This window comes from Filicampus tigris, chromosome 13 (assembly GCF_054856515.1).
Source record: "Filicampus tigris isolate MCC_2025a chromosome 13, RoL_Ftig_1.0, whole genome shotgun sequence".
In the NCBI taxonomy this organism is placed as follows: Eukaryota; Metazoa; Chordata; class Actinopteri; order Syngnathiformes; family Syngnathidae; genus Filicampus; species Filicampus tigris.
The window spans coordinates 6575077-6600227 of NC_141229.1; the positions used below are offsets into that span (position 1 = coordinate 6575077).

The following is a 25151-nucleotide window of genomic DNA, read 5'->3' on the forward strand; positions in this document are numbered from 1 at the left end:
AAATCCTTTATAATACAATATAATATAAAGTATTTTTTTTTCATAATACCTATGAAAAAAAAAAAAATTATATATATATATATATATATATATATATTTTTTTTTCAGAATACTTTGTATTATTTAAATATATTTTTGAGAAGAGGGCACCAAATAAGAAAATAAATGAATAATTTTCCGACTTTCTCATCGTAAAATAAAATGTTTTTTCGTGAAATGTTATGGGTTCATTTTTCATGACTGGTGTAAATCCTACGTGTCATCTCTGCCTAAAGGCAAATTAGACCAACTGTTGTTAATTTCGCAGCCGAGCGCACGCCGGCGGATCTGCAAGAGGGAGAGCCGCGCCTCTCTGGGAGTGGTCGCAGCCGACTTCAAACATGACCACAGTTGCTCCTTTCATTCCCTTTAAATGTGGCACACTAGTCACTCACATGAGTATTGACATTGGCACCCTGAAGTGGGAAATTGGAGGCCCTCTGATAGCTTTGCCAGCTGTCCACCCTGGGCGGGTGTTTGATGTGGTCTGAGCAGGCGAAAGGTTGGATCAATTTTCTGCCACCAAATTGTTACTCCCCTCGGTGCATCACCAAATCTGTCTGTTCTTAAACAGTGATGGCACATTACAGCGCTCCTAATGGAGACTCTCGGTACTGCACATGCCAGATCCTGGATCAGATCTCAGAACAAGCGGCAATCACTCCACCTGTCAGGTAAGGACTTCTCTCTGGCTGCGTAAAATGACAGAAGACTGCTTGAGTCAGTCGAAAGCAGACAGAAATATCCAGGGAAAAACTAAATTTGGTGAGTCACACTCTTTTACATTTCAGATTTCTTACACCCGTTTTTTGATGAAAAGAGCCAAATTGTGGTTTCATATGAGGTGAAAGCAGACAGAAATATCCAGGGAAAAACTAAATTTGGTGAGTCACACTCTTTTACATTTCAGATTTCTTACAGACGTTTTTTGATGAAAAGAGCCAAATTGTGGTTTCATATGAGGTGACATATCGTCGCTGTCCTGTGAAAAACACTGTCCATTTTTTTTGTTTTCGTTTTTCCTTATTTTTACGTGAATGTGGTTTCAGCATTAACGTGAAAATGAGAAAAAAATCCAAAATTCGTACATCATTCTCACACCAGCTTGGACCTGTCCCTTATTTAGGAGTGAGAAAATCGGCAACCCTATCTGTAGCTGTAAAAATAGCGCATAGATTGTAGTGCAGTGACGCAATCACCATACACAACGTTGACTTGACTGTAATGATATTAGACCTTTGAATTTGATGATGATGATGATGATGATGATTGTTATTATCTCAGTAGGCCAGAGTGAGGTTTGTCCATCAATGTACCAAAAGGGATTAGGGAGGTCACATGACCACCTGTGTTTTCCCTCAATGAAACGACGCCGTGGCTTATCTTCTCCGCTGGCTCTAATCTTTTCTAATTCAAATCTTTAATAACCTTTATTCGTCAATCACGTGAAACCAAGGGCACTTTCTTTTGTTATCCGGTTTTAATTTAAGAGCAGCTCACCTTGCATTAGCCAGTCTCATTTGTCTGACTTCGACTGCCAAAGCGAGCCGTAAAGAAGGCAAAGACGCGCGTGGTGCAAGTCCCGGGTTCTTGTTTATTTATAAAGCTATACATGTATAAATTGTAAACAAATGGTAGCAGAAGAACTGCTGCTTTGGTAGGAAGGCGGGATGGCCTAGAAGCACTTCCTGTGGACGATGGAGGGGCCGGCCTCGTCGTACTCCTGCTTGCTGATCCACATCTGCTGGAAGGTGGACAGGGAGGCCAGGATGGAGCCTCCGATCCACACAGAGTACTTCCTCTCAGGGGGGGCGATGATCTGAATGCGAGCAAAAAAAAAAATATTTCCACATCCTGACCGTTTTACACATTCATTTAATATTAGGAAACATGAATGTGCTGATTTCATTCAAAAGTATTCTAAAATTACCGAAAGACCGAAATTGATTTTAAAATGCTGATGAGACGTTCATCAAAGGCACGGGAACAAAAGCATTGTTTTTAATCTGGATTCAAAAGCATTTGCACTCTGGGCTGACTTCTGTTGGCAGTTTATTCCATTTTCATGCAGCATAACAGCTGAATGCTGCTTCACCATGTTTGTTTTGAACTCTGAGCTCCACTAATTGTCTGCAGACCTCAGAGCCCAACTAGCTTTATATTCAATCAGCATTTCTCGAATGTATTTAGGACCCCCCCCCCCCCCCCAAAAAAAAAAAGAATCTAATTAATTTGAAATGATGAAAAATGAATATACTGTAGTGTTTTCCTGATTCAATGTGTAGTTTTTCAGGACCATGTTTGTAGTGTTGGAGGACCTAGTCAAAAGTATTGACTAAAAATATTTACAAAACAAATTTGTGAATATTGATTCGGACATACCGATATTGACTAATATGAAATATTTACGACAGAATATTGTGATACGCTTTATAGCCATATCCCACAGCCCACCTGTTTGTGTATTCCTAACCCTTGTGAAATATAGTTACTATGATTTACATTTTCACACATTGCATTTTTGGAGCTTTTTTTTTTTTTTTTTTTTTAATGGCCATCTTTTTGAAATGCGTTGCAGCAAGATGTTTTGAGGTTAAAGTTGAAGGTCATACGCCTTCATTTTGCTCAGTAACTCTTGCTGGAAAAATCCTCCAGCTATAAAATAATGGGATGCTTATCTTTGGTACACTTTCCAACTAAAGTATCACATTTCATAGCTACCTTGATCTTCATGGTGCTGGGGGCCAGAGCGGTGATCTCTTTCTGCATGCGGTCAGCAATGCCGGGGTACATGGTGGTGCCGCCTGACAGGACGTTGTTGGCGTACAGGTCCTTCCTGATGTCGATGTCGCACTTCATGATGCTGTTGTAGGTTGTCTCGTGAATGCCGGCGGACTCCATGCCTGTGCAGAAGCACACACGTTGGTGGGGGCTCGAGGGTTGGGGGGGGGGGGGGTCAACTTACCCATGTGTATGCCCCGCGACCCAATCGCGAAACTGACACCGCTGTCAGCTGCCGTAACATGCGCGACGGCGGACGGCTTCCCCCGACAGCTGACAGCAGCAAATGCTAACGATATGCGGCTGTTTTAAATAAAACGCAAGGGGGGATAAAATACGACTTCCAGTTGGCCCTTGTCAAAATGCGGCAGTAAAGACTTCAAGATGAAGTTTGCGTTTATGCAAGAAACGCTTTATGGTTGATGTCCAGTAAAAAAAAAAAAAAAAGTACTCTACCTTCGAATTCTGGACAGTTGGTGTCTATCTGCAGTAAGGCGCTTATTTGTTTGTTGTTGACTAAGCACTGTGGGGAATGAGGCACGGGGGTCTTTTAGAGTTCAGGCCACAATAGTAAACCGCTGCATACTTGGTTATGCATATTTTTTTTCAGAGGTAACCGAGCATCCATTATTCACCGAATAACTTCCCTTAGTCACTGTTTTTGTGCTTCGGCCAAAACCATGTCTAATGTAAAAATATTGCTTCTGTGACATCTGTTGGGAATTCCTCAAGACGAGTCTTTGAAGGGCTTCCTTTGAGATGACTTTCTACGCACCGATGAAAGAGGGCTGGAAGAGGGTCTCCGGGCAGCGGAAGCGCTCGTTGCCGATGGTGATGACCTGACCGTCGGGCAGCTCGTAGCTCTTCTCCAGGGACGAGGAGGAGGCGGCAGTGGCCATCTCGTTCTCAAAGTCCAGCGCCACATAGCACAGCTTCTCCTTGATGTCGCGCACGATCTCACGCTCGGCTACAGAAGCAAATTGTTAACGTTAGTCAAGCGGAACAAAAGGGGGGGTGGGGTGGGGGGACGGATTGGGTCGAGGCGTACCTGTCGTGACAAAGGAGTAGCCGCGCTCGGTCAGGATCTTCATGAGGTAATCGGTGAGGTCGCGTCCGGCCAAGTCCAGACGCATGATGGCGTGGGGGAGGGCGTAACCTTCGTAGATGGGCACGTTGTGTGTCACACCGTCACCGGAGTCCAGCACAATACCTGACAATGTCATCAATTGATCATTGATTGACACCTCCAAAGTCACACCTACCGTCTCTGATTAGCTGATTTGGTTTCTTGTATATTGTGAGAGCTGATTCTTTCGCAGATGATGTTTATCATAAACCACTGTCAAGTCGTGGTGGCTCTTTTTTTTTTTTTTTAATTGTACATTCCCCATTTGGTAGAAACACAAATATGTATGTAAAAAAACAATACTGTGGTAAAAGTCGAAGATTCATCTCCTTTAAAGTGGAAGTCAACCCAAACATATTTTTTTTCCAGAATATGTTCTGTGCAGGCAAACTAGTTGAAACAAGGCAATATGATTAATATGAAATATAAGTTAAGCAGCAAAAGCCACCGGTTTTTAGCCATCTCTGCGGGCGGCCATTTTGTCACTTCCGTCAACTGAAAATGACATCACAGATGCTCACGGCTCAGATAACGGCCAATCGTTGCTCAGTTTCAGAAAACAGGTGAGCCGTGATTGGTCGTTACCTGAGCCCTGAGGCTCATCTTCAGTCGACAAAAGTGACAAAATGGCCGCCCGCGGAGATGGCTCAAAATGGGTGGCTTTTCCTGCTTAACTCATTTTCATTTGAATCATATTGCCCTGTTTCAACGAGTGGGCCTGCACGGAACATATTCTGTAAAAAAAATATGTTTGGGTTGACTCCCGCTTTAAGTAAATGACATTAAATGAGATGAAATTGTTGTGACTCCAATCAATGAATCAAATCTCAAACGTGGTTGACTATCCTTCCTATTTCCTTTCTTTTTTTTACGCATTGTCTTTATCCGTGGAGGATTTAAAACACAACAAGCTTATTTTGATTTCAAAAAAAAAAACAAAAAACTTGAAAGCACAAATATCTCTTTTAAAATGTTGTCATAAAAAGAAATATACTCAATTTAAGTGCAGATACCTGAAAAATCGACTTAACTACAGCAACAAAGCATTTTGACTTCCCGTCCGCTGTTGGCAACGTACCGGTGGTACGACCGGAGGCGTACAAGGACAGCACGGCCTGGATGGCCACGTACATGGCAGGCACGTTGAAGGTCTCGAACATGATCTGGGTCATCTTTTCTCGGTTGGCCTTTGGGTTGAGGGGTGCCTCGGTCAGCAGCGTGGGGTGCTCCTCGGGGGCCACCCGCAGCTCGTTGTAGAAGGTGTGGTGCCAGATCTTCTCCATGTCGTCCCAGTTGGTGATGATGCCGTGCTCGATCGGGTACTTCAGGGTCAGAATGCCCCTCTTGCTCTGGGCTTCATCGCCCACGTAGGAGTCCTTCTGGCCCATGCCCACCATGACGCCCTGAGAGAGCACGGAGGAGGCGGAGCTCACTTATGCAAATCACACACCATAGACCTCTGTGTTTGTTCAGTTGTTGGACATTTGAACAAATTGTCACTGCGATTGTGGACATTTTGTCCGTGGTTTCCTTTCTTTGGCATTCGCGCCACCCCTCGACAAAGGTCCTCCAAAACCGCTTTTTTCCACAGTCCTGCATACACCATTTACTTGCACGGATCTCATCTCTTATTCAATTCCGGGGTATTCAATTGAACCAAATTGTGGCCTCAATCATGGAAACATTGGCGACCCTTACCTGGTGACGAGGGCGGCCGACAATGGACGGGAAAACGGCGCGAGGCGCGTCGTCCCCGGCGAAGCCGGCTTTCACCAGACCGGAGCCGTTGTCGCACACCAGGGCGGTCGTCTCGTCGTCGTCGCACATGGTGTCGCCTCTAAAACAGGATAAGCGATATAAAAAATTGACGATTAGGATATGGAAGATTCCCATTTGATATTCTCGCGAATCCTCAAAATACAGCAAAAATGATGGACGAGTGATGGAAACAAGTGATGAAATGATTCCAGATAAATGATGACATGGTTAGTCAATGGTCGAGGGTGAAAAAGCAAGTCCCGACCGAGTCCACCTTCTTGGCATAAATCCACACTTTCATGGGTTCCCCAACTCACCAGATCAGCACTGAGCACCTTGGGAGAGTGTCAACCAGGGGGGGAGGTGTCAGAGTGTCAGGTCATCCCATTTTATAGCCCGAGAGTGGGGGCTGTGCTTTTTCCATGTATGGTAGCCCGCCGCGCCATTGACAACTGCGCTCCATGAATGGCACGACAGGGACAGGGAAGTCCGTCCGCGCCATGTATGGATGGCGGCGGCAGTCGTGGTGAGGACAGACGGACCAAGACAAGCGTCTTCTTTAGATCTTGACTCAGACTTGTGAATCAATGCTGAAGACCCTCCTCCTGTCATGTCAACAGTGACACATTTTGGTCTCATGACGTAACAAAGCTCATCATGCAAGGAAGGCAGAAGATCAGCATTTAGTTGGATTTTGAATGACATGTCAACTGAAAAATCTGTAACTGCTTTGAAATGATGTCAAAATATAACTTGTTTCGTTAAAAAAAAAAAAAATTCAGCAAGCCATTTCAGTCTTTTCTATTTCCGTTAAAACATTATATGTTATTTATCATACTAATTTCTCTCTCTATGGAATGCTATAATGAATTGAATTTAAGTGTGACGAAATGTAAAATTTTTAGCACAACAGACTTGTTTATGGAGGGTTCTCTAACTATTATACCCTAGCCATCTTTAATTCCTAAAACAATTACATTTGCTTAACTTTTTCAAGAGAAAAATGTTGTTTTTCTGAAAAAAAATGTTTACGGGTCAGTAATTTTCAAAATTATGATAACATTTTTTGGGGCTATTACTATTAGTAATCGATTAATCTGTCAAAACGATTACCGTTATTTGAGTTTCAGAATAGTTGTTGATGAATCGATTAATTGTTGCACCTCTAAAAAGAATATATTTGACGTATGTAGTGTGTTCCAACAGAAATGTCAAAATAATTCTTATTTAACATTTCACTTGTTTTAATGCTTAACTATTTGTACGATTTCCGAAGAATTTTGCCACCGTATAGGGACATTCTTAGCCACAACATTACTATTATACAGCGTCTTTGTTGTGTTTATTTTTGGGGTTGAGGGGCAAGCCCTGCAAGGATCAAGTTTGACTGTCTGGACGCACAGTAGCACTATTATAGTGTATAGTGTAGTGTAGTAGCGGATCGCCTGTTAAACAGCTGGCGTCTGCAGCTGTTACCTCTTTCAAGGCCTTGAGGCACAAAGAGGGCCACGAAGACCCCCCCTCCCCCACCAGAAAAAGAAAAACAGTTTGATGCTCATGTTCCTTCTCCGACATGAATAAACCATACATGGTCAATGAGCTTCAACAGTGTTGGGCAAACTGAAATATTTTTCATTTTATGATTTAAAATCAATCCATTAGTTAAGTTTAAAAAACATAAATACAGTAATATTAACCAATGTAATTAAGCAATTTTAATAATATTAATAAAAAAAATGACAGGACTTAGAATGATATAAATGCTACATGGGCCACATTAACAGAGTTCTATTTGTGCCCCGTGTATGGCCATAGATCAATTTAGCATAGAAATCCATACATTTCAATACGGATAATGAGCTTTTTGGATTGTTATTGATGAAAACGTGACATGCCCTCATGGGAAATATGTGTTGTATTACCTTAATTGCACGGCATGGATGAGCAATCCTTACGCAGCTGGCATGTGTGGAAGAAAGAAGGAATGTACACTTGCAGAATTCTCCATAGCAACGCCTCCGGGAAAGCGACCCAGCTCGGATCTTGTCCCGGCCGACCGCCGCTTGATTCGTACAGCAACAGCATCGGATTCATCGTCACCTAGCCCGAGAAGAGGGGGCAAGAAAGAGGAGAAGCGGTAGTAAAACAGGCCTACACGTGGCTCAACTAAATGCAAGAGCACAGTATATCGTCGCTGTTCTTTGAAAAACATGCATCTCCAATTTTGGAAACTTTTTAAAATGTTTACAATGCGAAAACACTATTCATGGAAAAATAAGAAAAACGATAAATATGTCGAGTGTTTTTCACAAAGCAGCGACGATATGCTAGTCCACTGTGAGGGAGTGGCGGGGCGATTTTAATGTGTTTTAAGCATGTAAAATAAAAATAAAACAGTAATCCAATCCAATCCAGAGATGCTTGGGGGGGCCCGTCTCGGGACTCCAGCGGAGAACATGCAAATTCAACACAGGAGCCGCGATTCAAACCCCGAACCACTGAACTGTGAGCCGGACATGCTACCGCTATTCCACCGTGCTGCTTTCAGCAAAATCCCCTCCACCCCCACCAAAAGTTGTTTGCGGATGCTGACAACGTCTATTCTTTGCGACGTCAGCACAGCGAACGCCTAGGGGACATGTCTTGTTGTGACATGTGCCATATTCTGCTTTTATTCGCCGCCCGGGCAAAGATGGAGGCACGCGGGGTGACATTGCCGCTCGGCGCCAAACGGGCGGCGACGTTGCGGAAAAAGGGCCACTGGCGGAGGAGCCGCAGTCGCTTTCCCGCCGCCGCCACGCGGACGAGGAGGACGGGATAAAAAGGGCACACAGCGAGCCGTGAATCATATGTCGTTGTCAGCGGACCCCCAGCCATGACCTCTCTGCTTTGTTGGCCTCTTATGTAATGAATGCAAGCTTACGGCATCCACTATTCTAACACCGGAAAAACAATCCAATCCATTGTTTCCCTTTTGGAAATAAGGTTTTTTTGTTGTTTAGTGTTGACCTTTAACATTCTTAACCTTAAACTAAGCATTGTTGTAATCACAAGCAGGCAATTGTTTGTGGTTACCTGGAGAATGGAAGAAAAGAAACACTGGGTAAATTTAGCCACATGTTGCTTCACCATGTCTGGGTTTATATATATATATATATTTATATATAAAACGCTACATTTAGAATTTTAAGTCATTGAGTATTTTAACTCATTCACTGCCATTGATGAATTTACTTGTATTTTCACAGTCCAGCTATTCAATCCCAGGAATTTATTTACATTTAAAAAAAAAAAAATTCAAACGTTAGGGTAAAAGAGGGTCTGAAAATGTCTGGCAGTGAATGAGTTAAATCCATTTTTTAGAAATTGTTATCGAACGCTTCAAAACGTAAAATTGTCTTCCATCTAGAATTATGTCACGACAGTTTCCATGTTCAGTTTTGGTTCATTATTTATACTTTGTGTGTTTGCCTTCAGGCGTATCCTGCTCCTGTTTTTTATTTATTTATTTTTTTTAATCTTCTGGCACACGTCGTCTGTCCTCGGGATGTTTGTAATCAGCTAAAACATAGGCAGTTTGTTGTCAAAACAATATTTTAAATACTTTGTTGTCCTTGATTAAAGGCTGTGGTTTTAAGGAGTGGGGGATACCATCATGTGTCAAAAGGCCAAGTTCACTTATTTCCCTTGCGGCTTTTGCTTCTTCTGCTATTTTTCAAACTGTGACCACTCCTGAATTGGCGCATGCAGAAACGTGAAAATTTGGCGATACACAAATTGGCACTCTAGTCCATATTCCTTCTCCAGTTTGCTTCTAAATCCTTCTTTACGCGCCTGGACTTGTGCATATTTTATCTAGACATTTTCTCCTATTCAGAGCTTTGACAAAGAATCCACTGTGCGTGATTCACAGCACAACATGACGGCCTGTATGGAAATTCTGGAAATGTGATTTTCTTCAGCTATGATAATGTCATTGAAATCCGTTAAAAGATAAAGCACGTTTGGACTGTTAGGCTATAACGTAACACCCCTACTCTTCTGCTCACAAAATACCCAATGCTGCACATGTGATGTTTTAAGCAACGACAAAAAAATGTAACTTCATTAATGAGCCTCCAATAACACTCCCTGTCATAAAAAGTACATTTACAGTTTTGTCACAGACACGGGAGGGCAAAGTAATATACTGTATCAAACCATTAAAGTCAATCTCACACTTTTTTCTTGCCACTACTAAGACAAAATAAATAACAATACAAACAAACAACAACAACAAAATTCAAAGCAAAATTACAAATAGCTAAAATCCAATTAAATGATCAAATAAATGAAATTAAAATTAAATGAAATTAAATGGAAAAAAAAACTAAATGAAATAGAATTTTAATAGAAAAGTGAATTAAGGTGAAGAAAGAAACTCTAAAGGAGAAACTAAGGAGAAAGTGAGGCACAGTACTTTTGTTTTTCTCCTTGTGGCATTTAATAAGTTAGTGAGGCATAAATCCCCAGCGTCAATATGTTTGGAAGAGCTTTCAAATCCTGACTATTTCTATGAATAGAAACACTTCCTTCAACATGAATAAAGAACGGTCAAAATATTTGCCAGACTTTTTTTCTGAAACTCTTACAAAACATATCAAAGTTTTCCAAGACTGTTTTCCATTTACAAAGGCTTTAACTTCTATCAAATGATATTCATTAAAAAAAAAAAAAAAAAAAATCTATTCGCTTTTGGAATGTCTGTGCGTGCGATAATTTCTCCAGTAAGGTTTTATATGCTTGATAAATTCATTTGGGGAAAATCAGGTGTGACGTTTCTCAAATTTGTTCTCCTTAATAATGTCAGTGCTGCTCATTCCAAGCAGGAATGCCATTAATATAGCTCGTACCAAGAAGTTTCATTGTTTTATTTGTATTAAAAAAAAACGTTATACAATGTAATGTGGCTCTTTTTTTAACTTTACAAAAATGGCAGAAAACTTTTAAAATTGCAAGAATAAATGTTGCAACGCAAAAAAAGTCAAATAGAATGAAAATGTTAACAAAAATTGTACATAATAAAATGCAATAAAAACTTTTTTAAAAAATGTGAATAAATGCCAAAGTAGTATTAAGAGAAACGTGAAAAGATTACATCAATATTTGAATATCATACTCTTATCGGGTTATATTCCAGTGATAAGGTAATATTTTGGGAAGAAATATGAAATACAAGAAAATAAATACCGGTATATATATATTTAAAAATGAATGTTAATTGACAAAGACAAAAAATATGAGAATAATGATCATTGAAAAAAATACGAGAGTCTACCAAGAAACACGTAATGTAATTATTTTATCTAAGAAAAACTGTGTAAAATGTCACTAAGAAAATTCAATATCGAAACGTCTTAACTCACATTTAAAACAAGATATTACCAAAAGAATTAGAAATTCCAAAAGTATAATTTCATTATTTTCGTAATTTTATGGGGGGATAATGCAGGATTTCTATAATGCTTTCCCACCACAGAAAATGAGTGAAAAATAAAGACTGAAAAATAATAATAAAAAAGCCCCCCAAAACAATAACCAAATATGCACGTATATTAGGAAGGATAAGCGTATGCCTTTTCCCAGGTCCTCATGTGAGCAAACACGACGAAGAAACATTCAGTCAGCAAGCGCAGGCACGAGTTCAAAGCAGGTTTAATCGCATTAGAAGTTTGCATTTACAAGTCAGAGTCGCCATTGTTCAATTCTTATCTCCTCCGTGCAGCGTCATCGTGAATTCGGCACCGTGAAGCCCCTTTCAAGCCTTGGCGAATGACAAACTCATGCTCGCTTTCCATGCTAACGCCCGCCGTCGTGTCAACCTTTTTTGACATCGCCCTCGCGTCACGGACGCCGTCAAAAATATCAACACAGCGGTTTGCAGTGCCTCATGTTGAGGGCGCAGGTGCGGCCCAGGTTGGCGCCTTCCAGCAGCAGGTCGGACAGTCGGTCCAGGCCCAGGCAGGTGGTGAGGGGGCTGATGAGGCCGTAGAGACCCCCCAGGGTGATGCCGATGGGCCAGCCGAACAACAGCAGCAGCACCAGCCACACCAGGCACCAAAAACACGAGCTGGCGTTCGCCATCCTGCTCTGGAACAAACATAATATTGGGATCGTTTCAAAAGCTTCAATGGCGACTCCGCAAAATGATCAGCAAACTTTGTTCTGTGCCCAAAGTAGAATTAGCAAAAAAACAACAACAATGTGTTTTAAGAATCAAAATGGCTGACTTCCTGTTCAATTTTAAGCATGTTTCCTTGACTCTTTTTCACGTGTCCTGTTACGATTATCTCCACGTAAATATGAGTCATTCGGTCAAATTAGTGTCGGTGGCTAATTATTCTAACTTTGAAGCCCTGACATTCGCTCAAAATGGCTTCTTTGACTCAAAATGGCTGACTTTCTGCTCAATCTCTACCAAATTTTGTGGTTGATTTGCAAAACAGGTGCTGGGGGTGAATGTTTTACATTTTTCCACGCTATATTACTCAGTGAGCGTACATACAATGCCTAAAAAAATGTTTGGGTTTAGCTCCTCTTTTAACGGCGGCCTAATACCAGATGAGCTGGCATCACTTGTCAACAACGATAACACAGGACTCCTGTTTGAAGACTGCTAGTTCCCCCCAAACTAATTCTCCATGCAAAGTCATTCCGCAGTGTTGTTGTAATTTGGTATCCGAGATAACACAGTGAAAAATGTGGTCAAAAGCAGCCGCCCCAAGGCTTTAAGAAAAATAAACAAAGTGCTGAGCGTAGAAGTGATGAAGGTTTTATCCCTAGGAACTGCCGTAAGTATAGTTTTTCATTTGAAATCTCAGAATTTTTGTTAGAAAAAAACCCCCAAAACTATTAGCAGTACAATGAATGACACAGAGTAAAGTGTTTGAAATATGTATAAAAATAGACCCAAAACCGACATATAATCTGATTATATTATTTTAAACTTTTGAAATATGTATTAAACAAAATTAATAAAACATGACTGAATTTAAAAAAGGAACAAGTATAAAAACAGTCATATTTTCAATGCAAAAAGCAAAAAAAAAAGAAAAGTAAGGGGAAGTCATAACTCAGAAGTAAAATCAGGAAGAAAAAAAAAAAAAGAGTACAAATATGCAGTACTTGAGGAAAATGTAATGTTGAAGGAATAATGTACTTATGTTCCTGGTTTCAAGTGAGGCCTATTGTTTTTTTTCTTCTCCGTATTTTCGCTCCAAGAAACAAAATCTTCCTCTTCTGGCATCAACGTATGCAATGTGTCGTTTCCTGTTGTGTTAAGTTGCCGCTTGGGTTACACATTCAACAAGCAGCTCGCCAGCAAGCTTTGCACGAGCCTGAAAACATCCCTGATCATTTGAATCAGGTGTGTTGGAGGAGGGAGACATCTAAAACAGGCTGGATGGGGGCTCTCGAGGACCACTTGGCCACCAGTGCCATAGCCCGAAGCCTTACCCTGACCTAAGCATAACCCTAAACCATCCCCCAAATTTACCCTAGATTCACGCAACCCTTAATCGTATAGCCTTGACAATTTCTGCGTATGTGTGAGCTTGCAGACAGCTTGGACAATGACAGGGTGGACATTTCACTTATCGGCATGAGTCATTAAACATGGTGACTGTGCACCGTTAAACACAATTTTAATTTATACGTTTTTTTTTTTTTTTTATATATCATTCAATATTTCAACTATGACAGAGTGGACATGTTAAGCATCCGACAGCACAGATCATAAGATGAAAAATATTAAACATAAGTTAAAATATTTACTCTGCAACAAGCCACTGTTAGCCTGCGTTAAAGAAAGACAAAATACTGGTCGTGATGTCTTTGAAAATATCAGAGGGGTGGTTGGTTACACCATAATGACAGGGTGGACAGAAATTGTAGGCACACATTCAAAAAAAGCACAGCATGATTATACAAACAGAATAGATTTGATGAAAGTGACTCATTTTGATCAAATAACCTGTCATGGACAATAAAACCATGTCAAACATTTTTGGGATTCCGTATCATCAGTTTATGGGACATGCTAAAATCACATACATCCAATGAAAAAGGTATCATTTTGAAAATTAAGGAAATGCATTTTAAGATGATTATCATCCTACCGGTATGTGAGCAAATGTTTGGCTTCGGAGTTTCACTATTCTACTACATTCACATGACGACTGAGTCACACTGATGAAGACACCAAAGGCACTTCATAATAATACTAATCCATTCGGGCACACTGCGAGTGTGTTATCATACTACAAGCTCACTAACTTCTTCCAAAGTTATTTTCAGTTGAGATACAGTACTTCCTACTCAAACGGTAACATCACTACCCTAAAGTGAAACAGTAAACTAACCTGACCCAACCCATCCCCAATCTTAACCTTAACCTCGACACACATTTTCTGCATATTTCACACCTTTGAGGAACTTTTTGTTTCCTGAGCCCTTCCTGTCAAACGTGATTTAAAGGAACACACAAATCCCCCCCCCGCCCCCTTGCACAGTCTTATCACTCAAACCTGAACACTTGCTGCAGCCGTTAGTCCCGCTCCACACCACAAGCGTCGTTAGCAGGCGAGAGCGCTTTGCAGAAAAAGTAGCAAAGAACCCAAATCAATACCTGACGCGGGACAAGATAAGACATGTTCACCTTCAGCCAAAGCAGCAGCAAATTCGTCTTCTGGTCGTCGGTTCCCTCGCGACTCTCGTCCCACCGACTCGAATGAAATAATTGAGCCTGACGTCGAGGTGGTTAGTTAGTGCCACAAGTCCTAGTGAGAGGCCAGAAGGAGGATGTTACACAATGCTCGTGTTCATGTGACTACACAACATTAAGATTGCAGTCATGGGGTTGACCCTTTTTTTCCCCTCATAGGGAGTGAAAAAAAAAAAAAAAAAAAAGCCAAAAACAAAACTTGTCATTGAGAGGTTCTCCAATGGACACTTCAGTAGGAGCGGTTTTCGTTTTTAAAAATCTGTCAAAATTTTGCTGGAATAAAGTTGCTTTTTTTTTTCTAGAGTAATAGAACTAAAAAAGTTGTCATGCATGTAAAAAATGGTAAAATAAAAATGTAACTACCTAAGTTACTGGAGTTGGATACCTGTGTGTTTTGTTATAAGCTACAAATTGATAAATGCCAATTTACAGAGCTGGGCATTTTACGAAAAAATTGCGGTCGCCTACCGCCTACAGTCAGGGTACTCTTCCGCCGTTCGTCTATCCACCTTTTTGTGAACCTATTTTATCCGGTCGGACCAAATAGTAATCGCCTATAGGCCGGTCCGCCTATCATTTTAAACGGCCTTCCGTTAGCGTTTCCCACAAACAAAAAAATTAGCTTCCGACTATGCTTAGTCAGACTATTTTTTTTTTTTTAGAGTTTCCAGTCTATCGTTTATTGCCTACATAACGTCATAGGCGGACCGGTCTGTCACTTAGGCGTAATCTGTTGATTTATAACAGAATAATTATAGAAAGATGTTATGTCTACAGTTGTATTTTACTAAATGTAAAAGTACAAATATTTTTTTTTAAATGGGAAAAACGTTTTTTTTAAAGCGACAATAAGAGGAAAGTTGTAATTTCACAATTTAAAATCAAAGCTTTTAAAATAGAAATGAAGAAAATTCTGTAAAAGAAAATAGAAAAAGCACAATAACGATGTAAAAAATGGTGTTGGAATCATACGAGTCATATTTAGGCAAGTTATCCTGTAAATATTGTGAGAATTTTTTTTTTAAATCATAAAAAAAATATTAAAATAAAAAGCAGAACACTACAAAGTTTAAACAGCACTGCACCTAAATATCTGAAAATTAACGATTCAATTCAAAATGTACCTATTGGAAATGTTTAAAAACAAACAGTAGTAGTTAATCATGCAAAAGTTTTGAACTTCACAGTTAAATACAACTAAACAATTTCAGACCTTCTGATGTGAATTTCTGCTTTTGAATGTGCGGGTGTCCAATGAATAAATAAAGAACATTTATCATTTACATTTATTTTTTTTTATTAGAAATGACTAAAAAAACAAAGCGGGGGGGGGGGGGGGTGTTCGTGACAGGATGTTCAATCATGGGAGTAAATAACGATCCACTTGGTCCTCTCAAGTAGTCCCAACTAAGTGTCCTCCATTATTGCTCTTGATTATCTCCTCCCTTTTGGTGGTCCTGATTCTCTTCGTCGCTGTCGCTGTCCCGTCCGGGATGCTCGGGCATCTTGGCCGCTTCCTGCCTTACTTCCTGCTCGCCGGCGTCTCTCTCAGACTCTTGCTGGGCGGCGTCAGCCTCTGCCTTTGTTCCCTCCTCTCCCCCATCTTGGCTCTCCGTCTCCATGGGGCTCTGCTCCGAGGCCGCCACCTCCTCCCGCTTCGCGTTCACGCCGGCCGCCGAGCTCTCAGCTGACTCGGCCTGCGGCGGAGGCTTGGCTAACTGCTGCTGCTGCTGCTGAAGCGGAAGAGTGACGGTTGAAATTTGCTCCGTATTGCTAGACAATTTTTTTTTTTTTTTTTAAATAAAACAAAAGTACATATTATATATAACCTTATTATTTTTAATGGAAACATTTCTTTGTGCAGTATAAAGTCTGAATTTTTACTAATGTTTTTTTGGGGGGGCAAGAATGAAGTTGTTTTTTAACAAGTGCAATAAAGTTGTAATTTGACAGGAAAAAAACATTAAAATCACATGTTAAATAGTAAAAAAAAAAGGCAAGTATGAGGTTGGCCTTTGTTTTCCAAGAATACAGTCATATCTTTACCAATAAAGTCAAAGTCTTGTTGGAAAAAAAAAAGAAGAGAGATTTGTTTCCCTAGCAAAAGTAAAATTCCTCTGTCGCAAAGTCGGTAAAAGAAGGACAAAGTACAACCGTAAGACTGCATGAAACCTAAAAAATAAAAAAATAAAAAAATAAAAAAGATAATGCATGATGAGAATCAAGACCTCAAGTTCAGCAAGCATCAAAAGCATTTGTTTTCTCTGGCTTTTTTGCAACACCTTCCAAAATAAGGCTTGGCCTGACAAGGGGTGTTTATGTATAAACTTAAAAAAAATTTTTTTTTTAAAAAAAAGCTGCACTGTTTTCATATAAGACCTTTCTTCTGTGTGCATCTAGAGAGTTATTGTGATTTTTCTTTGCGACAGGTGTTCCTAGAAATAGAGCAACCTCAACAAAGGGAGTGAACACCGCCTCTACAATGACACCCAGACTTCGGCGCGGGAATCAGACGACACCTCAGTTCAACAAGCATTTGCCTTTTTCATGATACGTGTTCCAAAAAGGAGCAGCCTCAAACAATGGGACGCTTTTGCCGAGTACAATAGGCGCACTCCAATGCCGGAATGTTTCTTTTGGACCTCAGTGGTTCCCTTGTATTTTGTAAATTCACAAATACGCAACACTAAAGTTTTTTTGTTGTTGTATTTTTCAACAAATTCAATCACCCAAACAAACCTTGGCGTTGACTAAAATCCAACATAATAAGTGATGGTTGTTACCTGTCTGTACTTGTGTGAGGTCTGCATCATGTGCATGTACATGTTGTACACCAAGTTGGCCATCTCAGGCATGTTTTGGACCACCTGGTCCGGCCGGTCTGAAGCATCTCTCTGAAAACAACAACAAATGTCAAGAATCCAGCGCCGAAAGAGTTGTTGTGCATGTACCGGTACGTCATTTGAGGTAAGGCTCTTATGTTTCAATTTTGGATGACACGCTCGGCGATTAACAAAGGCATGGCGTCAAATTGAAGTTGAGGAAGTACAGATTTGGTTAGCAACAAAATTCAATTGAACTCAGAAATGAGCTCTTTAAACCATTAAGGTCGGGAGCGCATAACCGCGTTTCTACCACTAGAGCCGGGAGCGCTGTTGCGTCTTTCTACCTTTAAAGGCGGGAGAGCGGATACGTCTGTGTCTTTTTTTTAATCCAATTCTCCGTCTCTTACCCAATTTAATGCATCAGAATATACACGTGATGCGAGACCGTAGGCTAATGGCGGACGCCGTCGATCGCCGGGCGCTCTGATTAAAGTAAGTAACGGCAGCGATACATAGACGACGCGCTTGTGGACTTTGAACCAGTGGAACCAGTCGAACGTGATATGATATGGTTTGTCGACAATGACGATATTGACGTCTTTGTAACAAAATAGAGGATGGTAATTACCACTCGATTTAAAAGAAAAAAGTAAAATAGTGCTTCTTCTTGCACTGACACGTTATTTTTACATCTTCGATTAAAACGTAATAATACGTTATTATTTGCTAGTAAATAATAATAAACTCTGCCTGTGTGAAAGCCACATGTCCAAGATAATTCTTTTGGAATTATGTTTCTGCCTGCTAACAGGGCCTGAGATATTAATTATTTTGTAAGTGCTGAATTTCTGGGAAAACTTTTTTCAAGGGTAATTCCAAAGGCGACCTTAGGTTTTGGGGAGCTGTTGAGCCAGGTGCTTTAGGCCTTAATGCGTTAATGTAAGCGTGTGTTAGTTTTCCTCTTACTGGGAGAGGCATTTCTTTTTTAAAATAATTGAGGACACACCCGACGACTAACTGAAACACGGCGTCTACTCTAGCTGCTTTCCACAGGACAATGACGGCATGCGCATGTTTACATCGAGACTTGAATTGTTTACAATAACGGCTCGGTGCAGTGTGGCAGCCAACATGAGACTTGTAATCTGCATTGGCGTGGGGCTAAGGCTGAGCTTTACTGAGCGCTCAAGCGGGGGTCGCATGTGTGTGCCCAAAAGAGCTGTCCCCCCCGGGGGAGGGGGGGCCGAGCCAACACTCTCCAGTCACAGGAAGTGTCAGAGACCCCGGGCGTATTTTGGACACGCACACCACCACACGCCAGCGGGCCAGACATGTTGAACTAGACGACCGGAGCGATGGGCTTTGGGGAGATTTGCCCTCTGACCTTGGGGGTTAGAGGGGGGTTAATTATAGCCGGGGTCCGTACTTTCCAAAGCGTGCAGAATGCTGTTAACAAAACTGGCGGGGGGGGGCTGGAAGTCAAATTTAAGAGCACAAGGGGGAGATTGAATTTGCATATAGAGGCAAGACAGGCAGTGTACATGGAGTACCTAACGCCATTCATCCAATACATCCATCACTCAATCCACCCATCCAACCTAATTAATCCATCTGTCCATCTATACATCCATCCATCAATCCAACCATCCATCCGACATACCGGCTGCTCCTGGCTGTAGTACTCGTGGGGCCGGATGTGCAGCTGCAGGGGGCGCTCGGTCAGCTGGTTGAAGGCGGGCGTCAGCTCAAAGCAGTTCTGGAACAGCGCCACCCGGGCGAAAATGTAAAGGCCCAGCCGCGCTCGGGACATGGCCACCACCAGGCGCCTCACATCCCTGAGGAGAGCGCGTGGGTGTATTAGTGAGGCATCGGAAACCCGACAGTCCGAAGTGATGCCGCAATGCATCTAATTATTTAAATGCGTGAAGCCGCAATGGCTGTGAATGTCCCGCTTTGATGAGCTCTGTCTGATCAAAGTTGTCATACGTGACCACTTCCTATGCCGCCTTGAACTAAAAGGGGATTAGAGGCGAGAGTGAAGGAATTCTTCACGGATCACAAGGCAAATGTTGAGCCTGCAGATGTTCAAGAGTCCAACGGGAAGACATGGAAAGTCCAAATTTTGTGAGATTTTTAACATTTGTATCGTGATTGGACAGTGACAGTCTTCAAAATAAACTGTCGAGCACATACACATGACGGGACTCCTTATGAAAAGTGAGTCAGGTATTTAACATGAATGCTTGACATTGGGTGTGTTAGTGGGAATAACCCAAAACTTAATGACGTTTTCTACCCTCTTCACAAAATTTGGTGGAGGAGTGGCACAAAGAAGACCATTCACAAATTTCAAGACAGATGCAGTCATTTTCTTTGCTTCGGTAAATGCAAATGCAGTTTATCGACATTGTTGTTGCCTTGACGAATTTGGATCGTGTGTCTATAAAGTATACCCGTTTAGGATGAGTTTGTCTCAATTTACTGACTTGGTTGTGAAATCTCCGCTTGTTTAGTTAAACAAAAAGCGATTGTTCTGTTGGTTGAACGGCAAAAGGTGGTTAACTCGACATCTGCCATCAACTAGAAGAGCATTTAATTGTTCTGTCAATGTCACCGAAAGGATGCATTATTTGCGGTATATGAACAAATATTTTTCAAACCAATAAAGTGAAAGTGGATCATTATGGCTGCAAAGTGGTTTGGAATCACAAGTCCCGGCTTCCAATTGGGGCTGATTTGAGACAAATATTCCCTGTTAGGAGTTCATCAAATTACGAGCCTAGGAATTTGCTCAAAATGGCCACGTCAAAACCTGTTCAATTTCAGACATGGACCCAATGACTTTTTCATCCACAGAACGTTCATGTCAATTGGTGAAATCTGGTACAAAAACATTTTCATCTGGATACATACGCTTACAAAAACTGGTTGAGTTTTCGGGCATGTCGGATTATATAGGAAGTTGCTGCTGATCCGAATGAGGATGAATGCACCTTGAGGCCCTTTTGAGTGACATTTTAGTCATTTTTAAGCATTGGGGGAGCTTAATGGAGCAACTTAAATGAGGTCCATTAACCGGCTCATTTTGTGCTTGTAGGATGTCTGAACATTTGGAGTGGGGGGGGGGGGAGCTCTGGTGGTTATTCCAGGGGCAGTCTTTGCCTTGATGGAGAGGAGTCTGGCACGCTGTCCTGTTTTTTTTGTAAACAAAATGCGCAATACGTCCATCTGATTAAGAGGATTAATGTCTTCCGGGTGCTTGGCGAGTTGACGATGCAGTCCTTGTGAAACCAAATGAGGGGGACCGACAAAACTCCACAGAGACAAAGTACAACAGCCACGACCAATGAGTACAGAGAGATGAGAGGGAGATGAGCCAATCAGGACGCACGGTAGCCTGTGGACATGGCACGGACCGAGAGACGCCCACCTGGGCAGCGCTGTGTGACACGCCAGGGCAAAGTGGACCAGTACTGTGTGTGTGTGTGTGTCTAAGTCAGAGTGTGTCTGCATCTGTGCATCCCTGTCAAACTGTGTGAGTGTGTGTGTGTGTGTGTGTCTGTGTACAGGAATGCCACACATGAAAGCAAAGGGTTGGCTTGTCATATGGTCGGCCGTACTTCCTGTGGTTGTCACGGCAGCACATTGCCAGGAGGAGAGAGTTGGGGAAAAAAAATAAAAGGGGTGGAGGAATATTAGACAGGACTCAGCGGCCTGTCGGCGGGGAAGCCATCCCGAAATAGGCAAAAAAAAACAAAAAAAAACTTGACAAGGCAAGAATACGGAAATAGGCTCTGTAGTTTTGGCATTATCCTACCAGCCAGCAAATAAAGTAACGAACAAACCAAGAATTTTTCAACCAACGAAGGAACAAAATCACGACACGCCAATCAAAACCAACCGACATACCAACCACCAGCCAACAAACCAACCAACGAACAAAGTAATTAAATAACTAACCAAAACAAAACAATGAAAACATACTTACCAACCAAACACTAAAGGTACTGGCTAAAAACCAACAAAGGAACAAAACAACAAACCAATCAACCAACTAACACACTACACAAATACTCACTAACCAGCCAGAGCAAGTAGCCAACCAACCAAATCAAACAAATATTTATGTTCAGACTAATTTGTTCTGACCAGTCTGTCTCAATTATTGCCTTATGTTTTATTTTGTGTCAACCTGTACTTTTACTTGACATAAATCGTAGAATGTGGCCAACTGTTTGATATGATCTCCTTGTTAAATGTTAACCTTGTTCAATTGCTGCATCCTGCAGTAGCACCTGACAAGCATCCAGCGAGGCGTGGGTTAAAAAGGTGTCAAAACCAGTGGGAGACAAGCTCGAACAAATGATACGAAAGAAGAGCCAGTTCAGCCAGCTAAATGCATTCATCCTGCGGCCTTCGACATTTTTCGTTGCTTCCTTGCTTACATTGGGAATAGAGATTTAAGAGTTTCCCCGCAGCAAAAAATGGGGGCATGTATTTAGCTGCAAAAGAGGATGACTTATTGTCTAGCTTGCGTCTTTTTGCTGACCGTGCAATGTGAGCGTGGGTGAAAGTAGCTGAGCCAAAGCAGTGAACTGTGCAGGTAGACAGAATATTCCCGCCTGAGGACAGCCAGCCAAGTATTGTTGGGTTCAGTCTCAATTATCCGCTCTTACAACACGAGACCTGATGGCGGCTGAGGAGAGAAGTTATATCGGGTCTGAGGAGGGAAGACGGCGAGGGGGAAGAGATGAAGAAGCGAAAACTGCAAAATGAAACGGGAGGACAAAGAGTGACAGCTCCTCTTAAGAATTGTTAGTCGGACTTTGCAAGTCTTTGTCTCGACTACATGTTCAACTTAATTAGTAGAGAACAATAGCCTCCCTCTCCAGTTAGCTCGAGACGCGGCGCTTGCTGAACGCTCATCTAAATGAATGAAAAGAGCGAAATGCTGGAGTACTGTATTTTTTTTCCCACTGACTACAGAATGTATTGTTTTCCTAAAATTGTGGAGGACTGTAGTTGTTTGTTGACTAGTTCAGAAGTTATATTCTGGTTTATTAAGTAATGTTGTTACTGGTGGACAGACAGCATCACTCCGATTTTGGAGATGAGCACAACATGCTAGTGACTCAAAAAAGATTCTTTAAAATTCTTTATAGAGGTGTGCGTCTCAAAGAATAGCCAATTGGAATACGATACCGTTCAATAACATAACCGAGGAAGGACATAGCTAGCTAACCAACTAACCAACCAACCAACAAAGGAAGTAACTAACAAACCAACTAAAAAAATGAACTAGCCAACAAAGATTCTACTTATCCAACAAATGAAGGAAATAATTAACCAAGAAAAGAACTAACTAAATACAATCGTAGCATAACATCTACCCGTAATTGGCAGAGGTCATTAATCAATGAGTAATCATTTGATAAAAATGAGAAACAAAGCAGGTCTTCAGATGACCAACTCAAAAGACACAAGAGTGAAACAAGGACACATTTTCTTATTGGCTGAGCACAAAGCTGTTATTACCTGAGATGTCCTACGGCTTTGGTTCGGACCAGCGAGAGGATGATATAGTCGTTCTGCTGACCCTGGAACCTGTCAACAGTTGTCACCTGTAAAGACACACCACAGCGTTATTACTGAGAACCCTGCTCTACTAAAAGCGCTTGAGCTGATTCCCCTATGCAAAGTAAATGAGAGCGCATTTTAGCTCAGCAGTGGGATTTAGCTTGAGAAAAAAAAAAATCCTTCACCGAAGATACAAGAAGGTGTCTGCGTTTGTGTGGGTGTTATCACCGTGGGACACACCGTCGTCTCTAAGACGGCTTACGGGGGCATTTGCCGCCACTTTGCCTCTTACCTGGACCCCTGAGACTCAGGAGGGAGCCAAGGCTGCTTTATTTATTTATTCATTTTTTTTTACAAGAACTGCGAAAAAAAAGTGGTGGCAAAAAGGGGTAACGTGTCAGCCAATTTGCTTCGACGTGGTAATCCCCTCACGCCGAGTGTGTGCACCATGGATACTTGGATGCCTTACATAAAAGGAGGCAGCAGAACGACACATTGAAATCTAGAAAACGCAAGCATGAATGTGCACATACAAAAAAAAAAAAAAACAATTATTTACAAAGTCCAAAAAGAAAGGACCAAACAAATCAACCAACAAATGTACTAACCTACCTAGAGGCAAACTAACTGACCAACAAAGGTACTAAGTAAATAACCAATCAACCACGAAACCAACCAATAAAGAAAGTAGCTAACTATTTAACCAATCAAACAACCGTACAACAAAGGAACTAATCCAATCAACTAGCAAAACACCCAACACAGAAACTAGATAACCAAACATAAAAGAAACTAGCTAACCAACCACCCAAATGGTAAATGGGCTGTCACTTGTATAGCGCTTTCCTACCTTCGGTACTTAAAGCGCTTCAAACTGTAGCTCATTTACCTACTGATGAAGCAGCATCAGGAGCAACTGGGGGTTCAGTATCTTGCTCAAAGGATACTTAGACATGGTCACATTGGCCGAGGATCGAACCCACAACCTTTGGGTGGAAAGATGACCACGCTACCACTGAGCCATGACGCCCCCAACCAACCAACAAGCTAATCAACCAAGATATAGCGGTGGCTGGAATATATCCAATCGAGTCGTTGCGAGGCGTTTCCACTCTGTGACCAAAAGTACTAGCCACTAGCTAGCTTGCAGGCTAACAGGCTTCCGGACACCAGGATACACGCTTGTCCAAGACCCATATAACAGAAATTACTTCAATGTTAACCATTTCTTAATTAAAACACCCGAGGAGGACACAGGGGTTGACGTGGATTAATAGAACACTGGGACGAACAAAAGGGTTCACAACTACAGCAAGCACCGCGTAGATGCCACAAGCTAAAGCCGGCATGAGTAGAGCGACAAGGCTAACGTGATAGCTGACCAGTATTATTTAGGTCTCTTGTTGCTGTGCAGAACAGGTGCAGCACCAGAGGCAACAATGTGCTGGTCTACTACGGCTACAGTTGGGGGATGGCAGGCGTGTTCTGTTATAGCATCCAAGTAGGTTACAAACCACACAATCCTGTCATTACGAATGACTTCTGAGATGTTCAAATTTTAAGACAATCTGTGAATTTATTTACTCCGGGGTTAAAAAAAAAAACTAGCTAACTGCACTCCAATGGAGCACATGACTGAAACCATTTTGATTTCAAGTTGTGGAGATACCCTCTGCTGGAGAAGAATTACATTTTAATTTAAAAAGTGAAAACTTCCTCTGCTGGCCGTAGAAAGTCTTTACTACATAACTAGCAATATCAAAAAAAAGGTGGTACTAAGAATATCTCAATGGCATCGGGCAGAGTCCTCACACCTCCAAAGTCACCACTTTCCCCCCCCAAAACAGTGCATTTTTTCAACCATTAACATTTCATCGTCAAAGAGAACAAGCCATTTTCAACACTTTAGATTGGTCAATAACTTGTTAAAAAAAATAAACACCCAAAATCAAATCAGTTCAAAAATGCTTCTACTGAGAGTTAAAGTAACCCTGAGAGTTAATGCTATTTTCCAAAGACCCTGTGTCGGATGTAACTTAGTAGATATTAAACTGGCATGACTGGTCAGCTGTTTGCTGCAGGGAAATTCCACAAACCAGTAAAAGACACCTGGTAATAATTAGCACGTGGGTAGATGGACACAACATTATCCGCTTGTTTTGGCTGTATTTGCTACATGACGGATAAAATAGGGTCAGATGTCAATCCTTGTGTTTGATGCAGATGTTGTTTTGGATCTCATTATATCCGTTTTGTAACAAGATCATCCCAGTAACGTGGGCTG

At 41.5% G+C, this 25151-nt stretch overlaps 2 protein-coding genes and 2 long non-coding RNA genes across 5 annotated transcripts in view; 1 reads left to right on the top strand and 3 right to left on the bottom strand.

Moving 5' to 3' along the window:
- Positions 1 to 17501, top strand: part of LOC147137381 (uncharacterized) — an 83770-nt gene extending 66269 nt beyond the window's left edge. Inside the window, exons 5-7 of the long non-coding RNA XR_015089267.1 lie at positions 614 to 713; positions 831 to 923; positions 16895 to 17501. This is a non-coding gene — a long non-coding RNA (uncharacterized LOC147137381). The remainder of the gene's footprint in view (positions 1 to 613; positions 714 to 830; positions 924 to 16894) is intronic.
- Positions 1614 to 6056, bottom strand: LOC147137383 (actin, alpha cardiac muscle 1). The gene is made up of 7 exons (XM_086049102.1): positions 6022 to 6056; positions 5645 to 5783; positions 5025 to 5349; positions 3869 to 4030; positions 3596 to 3787; positions 2761 to 2942; positions 1614 to 1858 (listed from the first exon to the last, which is right to left on the bottom strand). Exons 2-7 carry the CDS (start codon positions 5771 to 5773, stop codon positions 1715 to 1717), a joined length of 1134 nt encoding a protein of 377 aa, XP_085905228.1. The 5' UTR covers positions 5774 to 5783; positions 6022 to 6056; the 3' UTR covers positions 1614 to 1714.
- LOC147137384 (uncharacterized) lies at positions 11382 to 14634 on the bottom strand. Its single transcript, XR_015089354.1, has 2 exons — positions 14400 to 14634; positions 11382 to 11833 (listed from the first exon to the last, which is right to left on the bottom strand). It is a non-coding gene; the product is annotated as an uncharacterized LOC147137384 (long non-coding RNA).
- Positions 15734 to 25151, bottom strand: part of aqr (aquarius intron-binding spliceosomal factor) — a 51026-nt gene continuing 41608 nt past the window's right edge. The window contains exons 33-36 of one of the 2 annotated variants that reach the window (XM_086049101.1): positions 22826 to 22911; positions 18951 to 19125; positions 17249 to 17359; positions 15734 to 16195 (exon numbers count right to left, since the gene is read on the bottom strand). In XM_086049101.1, the coding sequence (XP_085905227.1) occupies positions 15887 to 16195; positions 17249 to 17359; positions 18951 to 19125; positions 22826 to 22911 (681 nt within the window). In that variant the 3' untranslated portion in view covers positions 15734 to 15886. Of the gene's footprint in view, positions 16199 to 17248; positions 17360 to 18950; positions 19126 to 22825; positions 22912 to 25151 lie in introns of both variants that reach the window. The other variant, XM_086049100.1, reaches the window with a different exon arrangement.